Source organism: Brachyistius frenatus, unplaced genomic scaffold (assembly GCF_029030835.1).
Source record: "Brachyistius frenatus isolate BFR_SWC_R1_liver_20210118 unplaced genomic scaffold, ASM2903083v1 Contig_20, whole genome shotgun sequence".
Classification (NCBI taxonomy): Eukaryota; Metazoa; Chordata; class Actinopteri; family Embiotocidae; genus Brachyistius; species Brachyistius frenatus.
The window spans coordinates 1,192,004-1,205,212 of NW_027210619.1; the positions used below are offsets into that span (position 1 = coordinate 1,192,004).

General features: G+C 40.4%; 2 protein-coding genes across 3 annotated transcripts; both read right to left on the minus strand.

The window, feature by feature from the left end:
- Positions 1-208: 208 nt before the first annotated feature.
- On the minus strand, positions 209-6,569 carry phc1 (polyhomeotic homolog 1). Of its 2 annotated transcripts, XM_069695701.1 has the most exons (13): positions 6,341-6,569; positions 5,056-5,177; positions 4,845-4,955; positions 4,696-4,761; positions 4,043-4,207; positions 3,141-3,893; positions 2,904-3,030; positions 2,630-2,808; positions 2,446-2,509; positions 2,275-2,362; positions 1,627-1,792; positions 1,191-1,428; positions 209-1,085 (listed from the first exon to the last, which is right to left on the minus strand). In XM_069695701.1, exons 2-13 carry the CDS (start codon positions 5,170-5,172, stop codon positions 934-936), a joined length of 2,226 nt encoding a protein of 741 aa, XP_069551802.1. In that variant the 5' UTR covers positions 5,173-5,177; positions 6,341-6,569; the 3' UTR covers positions 209-933. The 2 variants fall into 2 exon arrangements, with proteins under 2 accessions (XP_069551802.1, XP_069551803.1); XM_069695702.1 differs by lacking the exon at positions 4,696-4,761.
- Positions 6,570-7,495: 926 nt separating this feature from the next.
- m6pr (mannose-6-phosphate receptor (cation dependent)) lies at positions 7,496-12,816 on the minus strand. The gene is made up of 7 exons (XM_069695703.1): positions 12,497-12,816; positions 11,321-11,493; positions 10,951-11,117; positions 10,633-10,742; positions 9,564-9,694; positions 9,355-9,481; positions 7,496-9,256 (listed from the first exon to the last, which is right to left on the minus strand). The coding sequence occupies exons 1-7, from the start codon at positions 12,500-12,502 to the stop codon at positions 9,134-9,136; spliced, it is 837 nt and encodes a 278-aa protein (XP_069551804.1). The 5' UTR covers positions 12,503-12,816; the 3' UTR covers positions 7,496-9,133.
- Positions 12,817-13,209: the final 393 nt, after the last annotated feature.

The following is a 13,209-nucleotide window of genomic DNA, read 5'->3' on the forward strand; positions in this document are numbered from 1 at the left end:
AAATGAAGGACATGTCAGTGTGATTAATACTATTATCGGTTTACTGTGTAAATTCAGCTTATGTGGACAACTATTACTAACAAATTAACTCAAACTGTCTACATCAACTCAAATGTAAATAAAAATATCGCCACAATGCCGAGAAGGACCTTTTTTTCACCCTTTTTCAAATGGGTGACACTGGGAGGAAGAAAAGCACACAGCCAGCTCCAGTAACAGGTACTGTTTATTGGTAGTACTGCATACATGTACAGAGAGCACTTCCACTCAGCCCTTGAGAGAGCAAACTGTGAGGAATACCTATTTTCAGGTAGTTAAGTTGATTAAAGCTACTAAAACTAGATTGTAATCCATGAAAAAATAATTCTGATTGTAGTATAAAATGGAAAAGATACAAAACTAAACTTTTAATAACTGGTAAAATGAACTAATTAAAATACCAGGTGTTTTGAGTGTCCTGGATTGAACATCTATGGCAAAACAAGTACACGACTAAAAGACTGAAAATATACACATAATGGACCGTTGTTGTCATTCAAAATCATGTCATTAAAGTTAAAGCACCGTGTGAAAGACAACGACAAGGCATGGTACCTTTTTTTTTTTTTTTTTAATTTTTATACCCAACACTGTCCAAGTCAGAAGCATGAATAACTCCAGGTTGGTAGATATGAACAAAACGTCTCTATTCACAGTGACAGAAATATAAATGATAAACACTACCGACATGGATACTTCAGTTCAATCTGTGGCATCAACTGCTCACAACTCACACATGACCGTGATACGTGTTATTTTCACATTCAATGTCCTAAAAACCTCCTCACTGTCCCAAGGATCTCAGTCTTATCTTTAAAGAGTCCAAGTGTTGATTCCAGTAAGACGTCAGTGATGAGAAAACGATCCTGGTGTCCTTCTAAAGCACTGATGGCATTACTCACGCAGGCTGTTGATGGAGGCACAGATTTTGAGAGCAGGGCCCAACTTGATGTTCATGGTGGAGATTAGATGGTCTTCTCGCAAAAGCAGCAGAGCCTGCCCGTCTATTTCCTGCGACAGAAACTGGGCAGCCAACTCCTCACAGCCTGAACGCAACGAAGAAGCAAGGAGATCCGATTAGAGCACACGACAATGAGATACTTATATCGACAAATCTGAAATTAACTGCAACCTGAGCGATGACCACCAACCTTGAAGTGAGGAGATAAACCTGCAGACTTCCTCCACATTCCACTGAGCCGGGGTCGCGGAGAGAAAGTTAGCCCCCTCTAGTGGCAGGCTTCCAGGTGCTGAGCTGTCGGACTGAGGAGCGCTGTGGTCGGCTCTCGAGCAGGAGTGTGATGAGCTTGGAGACAACGAGGGTGAGTCGTCCTCCTCCTCTTCCCCATCGCTGGACACATCCTCTGAGCGGCTGGACTCCGAGTGACACTACACCCAACGCAGTAGAGATTAAAATACAAAGTCCAATAGTAAAAGATGACGTTTATCAGGTACTATTTTTTAGCAGTGAAATAACACACATTTGGTGCTCTGTGAGTGTTTCCAGCGGAACAACACAAGAAGAATACAAGAGGAAAAATACAGAAGGTGTGGTAAACCCCACGTCTTAAAAACTACAGGTCTCACCTTGACAGGAAGACGCTTGCTGGATATTTTATTACAGGTGATATTAGAGCTGCCCATGCGAGAGGGACCCCTCCGCCTGACAGCGCTCTCTGTGGGCGGAGGTGCCAGCCCTGCACCACTCCTCCCTCTGCTGGTCTTGAAGTGATGGCTGCAGCTTACATTGTACCTGTAAATCAAAACAAACAAAATAACTCTATCATTACTAAGGAACACATTACAGGGCTTCTTTCACATTAAAGATTCTCCCACCCTTTTCTCACCTTTTAGCCTCCTCTGTATGAATACAAATAAATTAAAATAAAGTAGTAAAGTAAATTAGACACTTTTGATTTCTTATATTCCTTTTTTTTGTTTGTTCTCTTTTTACTTTATATGTGTCGTTGGGTACACAAAGAGAGACATTTGGAAAGCAATGTTACTTGTTACTGTAATAGCTTAAGCCTGCTCCATGCACATGACAGTGCTGCGCTCCATTTATGCACAACAGGAGCAGTCAAAACTTTTTGATCGCACCTCGTACATACGAATGCCTTTTCTTTGTATAAAGGACAGATCTTTTAGGGGTAATTAAGATGGAACAAACATGAACAAATACAATGTTCAAAAATAATGCTGATGTGGGAAACTTGATGATGAAGGAAACTGTACCTCTTAGCACAAGTTTTTGAACAGAATCTCTTCGATCCTCTGAACTGGCTGGCTGGAGCGAGGCTTCCACAGTACTCGCACTTCAACACTAGGGATAAAATGAAAAACTACATGTTGACACCATAAACAGAGTTTTGGGGATATCACAAGAATTAATAAAACAACACTTACACGGGGGTCCGTTCTCTGTGCGGCCGACCAGAGCAAAATCTCTGTCTTTGAGGAGTCCAGCAACCTGTCACATCCAACACAAGCCTGACAGTAAGAAATCCTTCACATGGAAAAGTGTATAGCCAAGCGCCATTCCGATGCAAGATTAGATTCAATGTGCATCATCGTGGTAGGGTGCACTTACAGGGAAGGGCTCAGCTCCCTCCTGAATCACAAAGCCCTCGATGAGGTGAGTGAGTACTTGAGGTTTGACCACTGCCTGAGGAACAGGCGCTCTGTCTTTGTCCCCGTGCCCGACTCTTGATAAGGGCAGATGCAACGAAAGGGTGGGGGGAGATGAAAATGCAGCTTCTACAGGAGGAGCTGGTGAGGAATGAAAGAAATAGGCAAAATTAGGACCAATTTTCTAGACCTGCAGTATAATTGGTACTTCATTTGGAGATGACACACTGACATACCTTTAGTAGGGACCAGGGATAAAGGAGGAGCAGAATCTTTTGTGGGTGCAGAGTCTGAAGAGTCTGCCATCTCACTTGGTGCATCACAGTCAGATTTTCTCTTCAGAGAACCAATGACAGGCTTGGTCTAATTGTATGTGGAAAACAAAACAGATTAAAATATTTCAAAGCCTTGTACAAAGATAGTTACGCTTACACCTGACCAAAGCACTACATCCTTTCAGTAGGTGATCTTACCATGGCAGTGTTGTTGGAAACTGCGCAAATATTCCCCCCAGTCGGATTTTCCTGGGCTGTGCTGCTTCGTACCTGCGCAAGGGCCACAGTTTGTACGTTTACTGCTAAACCCTGCCTGGCCCCCACAAGCTGGACCGGGATGTGGGGAGGGTTGTGACCCCCCGTAATGGCCTGGCTGTTACTAGGCGGAGCTGGGAGAATGGGAGGTGGGTGTCGAGGGGGCAGCTGCACAGGTAAGCGGTGTCCATGAGCCATCTTTGGCTGAATTGGAACAGGACCTTTGTCTAAATTACTGCTGGCCTGTTGCAGCGGCTGCACCACCAGAGTCTGCGTGTTAACGTTGGCTTTTGGCGCCACCGTGCTGATGGTGTAGCCCTGAGAGGAGGTAGGAACATTTGAGGTTGGCACCAGGATCATAGGGGCAGCAGAGGAGGAGAGGAGGAGTTGGGAGAGAGGGAGTGCTGTAGAGGAGGTGGATGAAGGCGCTATGGAAGCAGCAGGAGTTACAGTCATGGCAGCCTGGTTTCCAGTCTTTACAGTCATTTGGTTGGCGGCAGAGTGCTGAGTAAAGGTGGCTTTGGCCATTTGTTGTTGCTGTTGTGGCTGCACGTGTTGCTGCTGAGCCGTATGGGGGAAGGTCTGTTGCTGCTGCTGACTCAGCGTAAAACTGGCAGCATCTTTTCTCTCCAGAAGCTCAGACTTGATAGCAACTACTTTGGGAGTCGTGGTACAGTGTAGGGCCAGGTTCTGTACCTGGGAGATAAAGAAAGAAGCAGGTTGAGGTGAAACACATTAGAATTGATATAGAGTGATATAGTTTTTGCTTGGCAGCCATGTCTCTGAGACTGTGTGACTTTAAATAGCTAAGACTTCTCATTACTGGTAAGTAATAGTACTCAAACCTGATCATTGTCCACCTGGGCACTCGCAGTGGTAGAAGCAATTTCATGCGGCAGCTGCTGCGGCTGTGGCTGAGTCTGGGTAACTGTTGCTACAGTAGCTGTTGCTGTACCACCAGGCATGAAGATGAGCTGAGAGGCAAGAGGAGCTCTAAGGGAGCGGTTGACCTATGTAAGAAGCATTAGAGATGGTCAACCTTGTAATGGCAAATATTTTTCTGATTGACCAAAAGGAAGACTTCATGAATTGCCAAACCTTTCTGCTGATGGAGTTTACTTTAAGTTGGTTTTGTCTTCTGAACACTTATAGCAGCTATAATTGCTTGAGTTAACAAGAGGTTTTACTTTTGACCCACAAAAAACTGCTGTACCTGCCCTTAGATCTGTAGAATTCATAAGCCTAGTTATGAAGATACCAACGAAATTATTCCATTATAAAAAAAAACAACAACTGGGAGACAGACAAGGGCAATATGCATGCATTTAACTGATTATTACTTAAAAATGGACATGGTGCCTAAGCAACACATCTGGTTGACCTAGAAGGAAAAAAGCCGTGTACATTCTTAAATCAAACCTATCTACTATTTTTTTTTTTTTTAATTTAAACTAGCTGTCTAACCAATCATTTTAACATAATTAACATTAAAACTTACAGTGGTAGGCACTTGGGACATGCTATTACTTGAAGTATTGGACTGGCGACTAGCTGCAAGCGTGGCCTGGTTTGAAGAGAGAAACGAGACGGATGGGGCGTGATGCTTCTGCTGACCCTATTTTTGTACCGACTAAAGGTTCTGGTTACCTGTTGCACGGCAGCCAAGTTGTGAAGTTGGGCACTATTGATCTGCTGCTGCAGCATGAGCTGCTGGAAGTACTGAGCTGCATTCGGCTGTCTTTGCAGTGCTTGAAGAGCCTATACAAACACAGACACATATTTAAGAGGCCAGTTTAAGATACCAAGCATTCTTCTTCTCTGCACATCAATGTGTTAGTTTGTGTACACAAAGCCTCACCTGGACAGCTTGTCTCTCATATAGAGACATGTGCGCTATCTGGGGTGCACGGGAGTTCCCACTCGTCTGAGGATTCCCATTGGTGGTGCCTGTGTTTTGGTCTTCACTGGCATCCATGATTGCTGCACAAAACCAAAAACTTTGAACATTTAACTGTAAATATCTCCGTATGAAGGCTTGTTGAACATTTGTTAACCCTCACTGAAGCTTTACACTAAAAGCAATATTGAAAACAACAAACTCTAACAGACAATCTGCACCAGGTCTAATGTAGTTTAGGTAGGGAAGAAAAAAAAATCTCCAGCCTCTCTGGGATCATTTAATCCAGGTTTGACCTGTCTGAGTGTAGCGGTTGTCGAGCTGGACCAGGTCTAACGTGGTCTAGATGTGAAAAGCAGTGATTTGTCCCTTTGCTTCATTTTCAAAAAATACAATAAAAGGTTTAAAAAATATATTTTTAAGTGCATTGAGGATAAAGTTAAGGCTTTATCTAAAATGTCTATCATGATTTTACAGCAATAGGAGGTGCAAAAAAACGGAGAATCGGCAATTCAGAGCTGGAAGTCAAGTTTCCCTTAACTTTCCCCTTAAAACAGCGAATCAGAAGGCAACTTCAGCGACGTCTCGGACGAACACGATAAAACAAACAATCAGTTATTATGCCTTATGCACAGAACAAAAGGGCTGGTTATCAGTAAAAGTGCAAGAATGCACCTCAAAGATTATGCATTATTTTGTATAAACCGAGTTGCAGCGGGGTTATTCTTTATTATATGTAGTTTGCGACACCCTGCACAAAAGGTGCAACTACTTTTGGCCACACCAGAAGTTTTCACTGGCTCCGGTTGACCACTACCGTGGCAGGCAGGAGCATTGTGGTGTTTTCTTTAGCAGACCAGCTGTCAGCATGACAGATGAGTAGAGGAGAAAGAACAACATGGAGGAAAAGTTCAAAACACTAAAAAAGAAGCTCGCCGTCCACCATCCATTGCACTACAATGGATTTTGCAATCCCCAAACAACCGCCCGGCACGCCACAATTAGTGCATTAAATGGGTTAGAAATGCTATAAAAACATTAGATTAAAGTTAGTTAGTTTAATCAATGTTTTCTAAGTGCAAGAAGAAAAAAAACAACAACAAAAAAACCGCAGCGTTAACTGTTAAGTTTAACGTAGGCTAACTAATTAGCAGTGCTAGCTGCGTTCTGCAAAGGGAAAGCGAAGCAACCAGCAAACTATTACTCCTGCGGCACGTCGGCGTATAATGCTTTTCGGTGAACTTACCTCTTCTTGGTTTTTCTGCCCTTTACAGAGTTAAATGCAATCAAGTTCTTATTCCGATCTTGGTTGCGGCTGCCAACAATAACAGACGCTTTCAGGCGTTTTGCCTCCACGGAAACCCCGCCCCCCTCCATTACGCTTCCAGCTCTTCTTTCTTCTTCGTCTTCTTCTTTGAGTGCGCTGGCGGGCGGAAAATGACCGGCAACCACCTGTCGGCCTGGAGAGGCCTCTTCCGCAAACAACCGGGTTGGAATTTTTTTGAAACGTAATAGATGACTACCCTGTTAAAATGTAATTATGTAACTATTTTTTAATTCACTCAATCAGAGTAATGTAACTTAATGCATTTGATTTACTTTTCAAACAAATGTTTATGACTGGGAAATAAAGCTGAAATGCCCCCTCCCCCTCAAAAAAAAAAAAAAAAGAAGAAATGTAAACATTGCAAAGGCATTGCAAATTCAAACAAAATAAGCAATCAACAACAACAAAAAAAAGATGTGCATTCTGCCAAATGAACACAACCTGTCTAAATGTAGACAGAAGATATTTCTCCACGGCTACAATATGCAAAGTGATAGATATATAATTCATATTCTATAAGTAGGCTTATTTATGGGATGAAAAATCACCAGTAGAGGAGTTGAAGTTCTTTAAATCATAAAATAATTTCTGCACATCTCCATGATCTGTATTGACCACTAAACCCTTACAATCATGAAAGTTATAGATATATTTACTGTCATCTATTTGCCCACAAGACTGCAAGTTTGCTGTTCACTTCATAAGTTTTTGTTTAATTTATATCTACCTCGACATTTTACTTTAAAAATGAAGAATCCATACTCTTATGACTGGTACAGGTGCAGTTCAGTTTAGTTTTGTATTGTTAAAGTGTCAATTATGATCAATATTTGTCTTATCCACATTCCAATTTTGTTTATGAGGCGTGTTTTTTCCTGAATAAGGTTTTGTGTCAAATTTGTACTTTTAGCCTTTAGGTCTGGTTTGAGAAGCTCTGCTTAAGAAACCTCACAAACCAAATTCTGTTCCCTTAAACATCTACCAAGACGAGTTGCAAGATCAATTAAAGTGTTCCACATTGTCAAAGATCTTAATCCTAAAGTTCAGTTAAATACAAATTACTAATAAAAAAAATGTGTTATACACATAATGTTTTATTAAAACATTCTTAGTTCCATTAAATCTTTAAAGCAGAGTGCACTTGTGTGTGTAGTGAATTCACCACTGCAGTGGGACTACATAAACCAGTCATTTATTTGTTTATGGAATTAGAAAACAAACAGAGGTCTGTGACTTTAAATCAATTTTAAGCCAAACATATTTGCAGTCTCTTAACCGAGACGCTTTACAATTCCCTACAACCACAGGTGTAACCATTTCCACCCGATCATAATCAAAGATGTAATTGACTAAACCAAGCAAAGAAAAGTCAGCATTAATCAACACAAAAGTGATAGAAAAAAAAGATTCGACAAAAAAAAAAAAATATATATATATATAGGTGTTCACACTGACTGCTAAAACTAAACCTCAAACAGTGAAACTGAACACATAGCTTTTCAATCAAATTCAAAAAGCCAGGTTTAGTCCTTAGCAGCATTAATGTTTAGATTTGTGTAAAAATATTACAAATCTCATCAATAATATCCTCAAAAACTGTAACATGTTTACACCCATTGCTTTCATTGACAGTCTACGTATTGTACTTTAGAAGCAATGAAGCAGTCTGAATATTTGGTTAAACATCAATGTACTAACAATAAAGTCACATTATGTAGACCTGTATCTGGTGTTTGGATCAATTTTACCAAGTGGGGAGGCAGGTCACGGTTTACACATAACGTAATATCCATTATCAAATTGTTTAGAGATGGCTAACATTGGTGTTTTACAGTGAATGCGAAATTATAAATTATAAATAGCAGAATTTATATATAAATGTCTTCTACTTGCTCATAACTGTATGGCAGTATTTCTATGAAAAAAATATTGTTATTCAAATCAATGTTGTAATCCTGAATTTTAGTTGGGTGTTTTGTTTCTGCCACCAAATTTGTAGGTTTAGTAAGTGAATTTAATCAAATGTTTTACCTTTCAGATAGAAATGTAATGGATAGTTACTGTTGAGCTGAAATTTCATTCAGGAAGCTGACAGGACCTTTTCAGGGGCATATTCACATTAATGTGGAAAGTTTTCCTTACAACTAATACTCAAGTCAAGCTTTGGTTTTTGCAGTGATTTCTACTCGTGTGGCGAGGCTGTAAATACAGTCACTCTACCTAAAATTAAACATTTACATTCACATATCACTAATCGAACTTTCAAAACATAGTTTGATTGAAGCCAAATTACACAAGCAAAAGCATTTGTATGTTGCGGAACTTGCAGGGAAGAACGCGGGAAATACGAGCTTGAACCAGCTGATACAATGTTCAAACAACAATTAATCATGAGCTAAGAGGAAAAAATATGAACAATATGCTGCTGAGTTCATGTCAAGTAGAAAACTAACTCCTCAATTTCTCCCTTTTCTGCCAAATTTCTGTGGAAGAGTCTTTACTTTGTAATCTTGGCTGAATCACCCATTTGTTTGTCATCAAACAGCTGAATGAAATGTATGGAGTAGGAAGAGGAGGCAGGTCTGTCAGCCCTATGAGTAACATGCCCTCCTATGTGACAAGCAGATCAGACAGTAGTTGCCCTGGGCGCAAGTCTGGAATACACGCAAAGAGTAAACTGTGTCACACAGTGAAGATTTCTGTCCCATGAGGTCACATAGGTAGTAGGTGGTCATCTCTCTCCTCTGGCTCTTCCGCTAAAGCTTCTGCAGTCACTCCTCTGTAAGCAGGGGCTGCCTCTCGATTTCGTGACCGGCACACAAAGTCGCACCCATCCTATAACGGGGAATTCAAGTTTGTAATGAATGTAAAAGAAAAGAGTCACTTTAGCCTGATGTTTTACTGACATTTCTTATCAACTAAAACAGGCTTACCGCTGTCAGGTTGCCGAAATCCACCCAAAAAGCATAATTGGGGAATTGCTCCATCCCTTTGGCTCCAACGATAAGCCGCTGGTAGAGGAAACCTCCAACGAGGTAAACAGCCAGAAGACAGAAAGCACTGAGAGAGGAGAAATTATGATCACTGATAATGTTGTATGTACTAACAGTGAGGGCTGCCATTACAGACTGTCTTTACATACATTATGAGTATTATGGAGCCAGTGCTAAGATGGGACTGAACAGGTGGACACACTGCACTGGAGTCCAGCTCAAAGAGGTAAAAACATTCACGGTTCCTCTTCCTTTCTTCCGTGACCACTTCCAGCTGACCCTGGGGGAGAGACAAAAGAGAAACAAAGGTAAGTACAAGGTAGCACACCCACTGAAAAAAGGAGAGAAAGCCCCATTCACACCTCGCGTTAACACGAGTATTGAGTGATCTGACCACAAGCAGATAGCTCACACAGAGCATCAGTGCATCTCTACCCCCCCCCCCATATTCAAATAAACTCATCCACCATGTAAATACACTTGTAAACATGCCGGAGAAATGAGTCAAATTATTACGGTCAATCATTTGACCAAATTATGTTTTCATACAAAATTTTAAGTGCTCTTAAAAAAATACAATTTATACTATATCCCAATTGCACTTCTTTTATCTCCATACAAGCCAGTTTCTAAAAACTGCTGTGTAAAAAAAAAAGTAGATCTACCTGAAAGCTTCAAGACCTTTGACCTTTTACATGTAATTTAAGAAATAGTCTAATTTGAGTGAATAGGTTCACATTATTACATGACAAATAATCTGATGAAGAAAATTAACTGTGAATTTGGAGCATCAGGCTCAAATTATTATATTTATTCCGGTAGGTTTGAGAGTGTCGAGCTCGTGCATTACTGTTTGTCAGCGAGTTCGTGAGGGATCGAAGTTACACATTTGGTCGGCAGACGCCGTGACTTCAGTTTCAAATAAAAAGCCCTCATTTCATTATTTTTTTTTTAATACTAGATCCTATACTAGAATTTAGGGAAACATTTGATTTGTACGAATAGGTAGCATGTGAGGCATTTACTGAACATGGTATTTTGTAGCATCTACCAATAGCCTGCATGCGAGGCATTTCAGGGACATCTATAAATAACTTGGGTTCCGCTCTCCCCCCCACTCTAAAGTGCACAAGTCTCTGCATGCAGATTGGTCACAGGGCGTGCCACCACAAGTAAATTGTCAACCTGCAGAAAACACTGCATCTGTATTTAATGTACCATGTCTGTTGTCCTGCTGCAAGAGATCATGATGATGGCATTTCTCCTCTCCTTGGAGCAGCGGCTAACATACGCGTCACCATTTCCATAAATCAACATCACCCAGTCACCTGGAAGGGCGAGAATATGTCAAAACCGGCAGCACAGATCTGAGGCATCACGTGGAAGGATTAGTTCTCTGTTGAGTTAATTAAAAATGAATAAACGTTCTTAAGCTTCAAAATTAATCATTTTGTTTCATGCACCCCAAATTCATGATCAGCAGAAAGTCTGGGCAAATAATTAAAGGAGAAATTCTTATATTTTGCAGAATCTTACTTCCTCCAATGGCCTTTGTTTCATTATACATCCCAATCACTACATGCTTCTTTGGCGTTTTCTTGTCCACTTGAATAACGCCAGCTCCTGGAACACCACCTGCATCCCCACACAACTGGAACACATATGTGTAACTCTCCGAATCTTCATTGGTCTCAACTGTAAAGCTGACAACACAAGAGCAAATTCTAGTAAGCAATCACCAATATGCAAGACAGAAGCTGTAAGAAAAAAACAACAACAACACAGAACGGAAAAGGACAATCAAGCAATAATCCTCTGTAAAGGATTATATATTCAATAAATCCTGATTATATGATAACGGGCCACGATGTCATAATGGTGGTGCACAAAACGAGTCATTTCTTACTTCTTACGGGTGAGCGGCTCTAGTCGCTTGAGGACTTTCTGTTCTGTGTCAGACTCAGATAACAGTTTACAGTCCTGTGTGTTGTCAGTAGCATACACCCCATTCCAACACAGGACTAGCTGAACCGCCAGGGTCCACACCAGGATGGACCCCCCACTGGGACTACTGATCACCTGGAACACAAAAGTGATGATTAAGACTACCTTTAGAATAAAAAAACACATTTTGAATATAATTACTTACTATTCATTTTAAATTAATTGGACAATATGACAAAATGTAAAGTGAGTGTTTTTTATCATGGTAATATAAACATGGCAGTAACTATTCCTTTTAAAGCTTAAATGATCGAGTACTCCATTTATGAGCTGATAAAAAAATCAGTGTGAATTTATTTTTAATTTGCACAATTCAACATTTGTTGATCCCTGCATCTGAAATTAGATGATTTGCCAGCAATATTTGTCATATATGATATTAGCTGCATAATCTGGGGTTTTAGACTGCTGGTTAAACAAAACAAGCAATTTGAACATCACCTTAGACTCTGGTACGTTATAGTGACTCTTCCCTCACTATTTTGTGACATTTTTCAGTGAAATTGATAGATGGAGAAGTCAAGAGAATAACTGGTAAGCTAGTCTGTAATATTAATCATTATTTGTGGTTGTAATCTTTCCGATATCGCCATTGTAGGCCGATTTTTGCATTAATGTGTTAACATACCTGAATTTGTAAGGTATTTAATTCAGTGTATTAACCAAACAGACATCTAGTTGATATTCATAAACTGTTTCTCAACTTATATAATAATATTTCGAAAACCATGAGAAGATTTTATCCACATGGCCTACTAATGCTATATTTAAAAAAAAAAAAAAAAAAAGGTGGTTAAGCTTGACATCGCATATCTCTTGATTTGCATTTTGAATAACAAAAAAAAAAACGTTTTGGTATAATATTCTATAATATAAAATCAAAACACAAAGCATTCAAAGCTGGTTGTGTGATTGGAAATCAAGTTAATAAACCAGATGTTCGTAAGCCTTAACTTCATGTAAAGCATGCGCGTGCAAAATGTCCGTTTCTCTCCGCATGAGGCATGAAGTTTTCTTGAGGAAACGGTTAAAATAGCACTGAAAAAAAATTCAACTTTTGCCCATGCTGCGCACCTACCTTCATTGCTTTTTGTACTGTAAATTACTGGGAAAAGCTTCTTTGAGAGTAACAGTTTGACGCACAAGCTGACAGTTCAAAACGTCGCCAGTTCAAGTTGCCGAGAGCTTCCTCGCCCTTACGTCGCTTCCTGGTTGACTTAATTAGCAACAAAGCCGCCGTTTTGTTACGCAGATAAATGTACTTATCATACTTGGGAGCCAGGCGTTTTAAATTAACATTTTTGTTTCTGTCCGAGGTAATTAACGCGCTTTCCCTCAAAATATGTGAAGTGCCAAGAGGGCTAACAGGCTACAAGGCAGCAAGCGGAGTGCGGAAGTGAAACCAAACACAGACACTCACGCGCATGTGAGCGTACTAATGCCGCGTGACCAATGAGCGGCAGCCGAGTGCCGTCACTCCCGCATCAGCTGACCAGAGACAGCTCCAGTCGAATATGCTGGAGCCGATTGTGAAAGAGAGGGCGGTTGGACACAGAGGTCTAAACCTCCCGCAGAGGACCAAGAAAGCCGACTTTGACTGAAAGCCCCGTACATGTTATTTGTGGTCGTTTTGTGTTTACAACTGTGCATCTTACACATGTTTTGTATCATATTGCGTCCCTTTGTTGTCGTTTAGCAATTCCATATGTTCATTTAAAAAAATATATATATATAATTTAGTCTCTATTTGTGTTATTTTTTTTGTTCAATTTTTTTTTTCATTTTCTCTAT

What these genes read in the sequence shown, in the direction of transcription:
- m6pr (XM_069695703.1), bottom strand. An exon ending in GCAGCAGGACAACAGACATG is followed by an intron (nt 9,695 to 10,632) that starts GTACATTAAATA and finishes TCTCTCCCCCAG; the next exon opens with GGTCAGCTGGAAGTGGTCAC. An exon ending in ATTTCGGCAACCTGACAGCG is followed by an intron (nt 9,257 to 9,354) that starts GTAAGCCTGTTT and finishes TCCCCGTTATAG; the next exon opens with GATGGGTGCGACTTTGTGTG.
- phc1 (XM_069695701.1), bottom strand. Translation starts at nt 5,172, where the DNA reads ATGGATGCCAGTGAAGACCAAAACACAGGCACCACCAATGGGAATCCT. An exon ending in ATGAGAGACAAGCTGTCCAG is followed by an intron (nt 4,956 to 5,055) that starts GTGAGGCTTTGT and finishes GTGTTTGTATAG; the next exon opens with GCTCTTCAAGCACTGCAAAG. An exon ending in TTTCCAACAACACTGCCATG is followed by an intron (nt 3,031 to 3,140) that starts GTAAGATCACCT and finishes ACATACAATTAG; the next exon opens with ACCAAGCCTGTCATTGGTTC.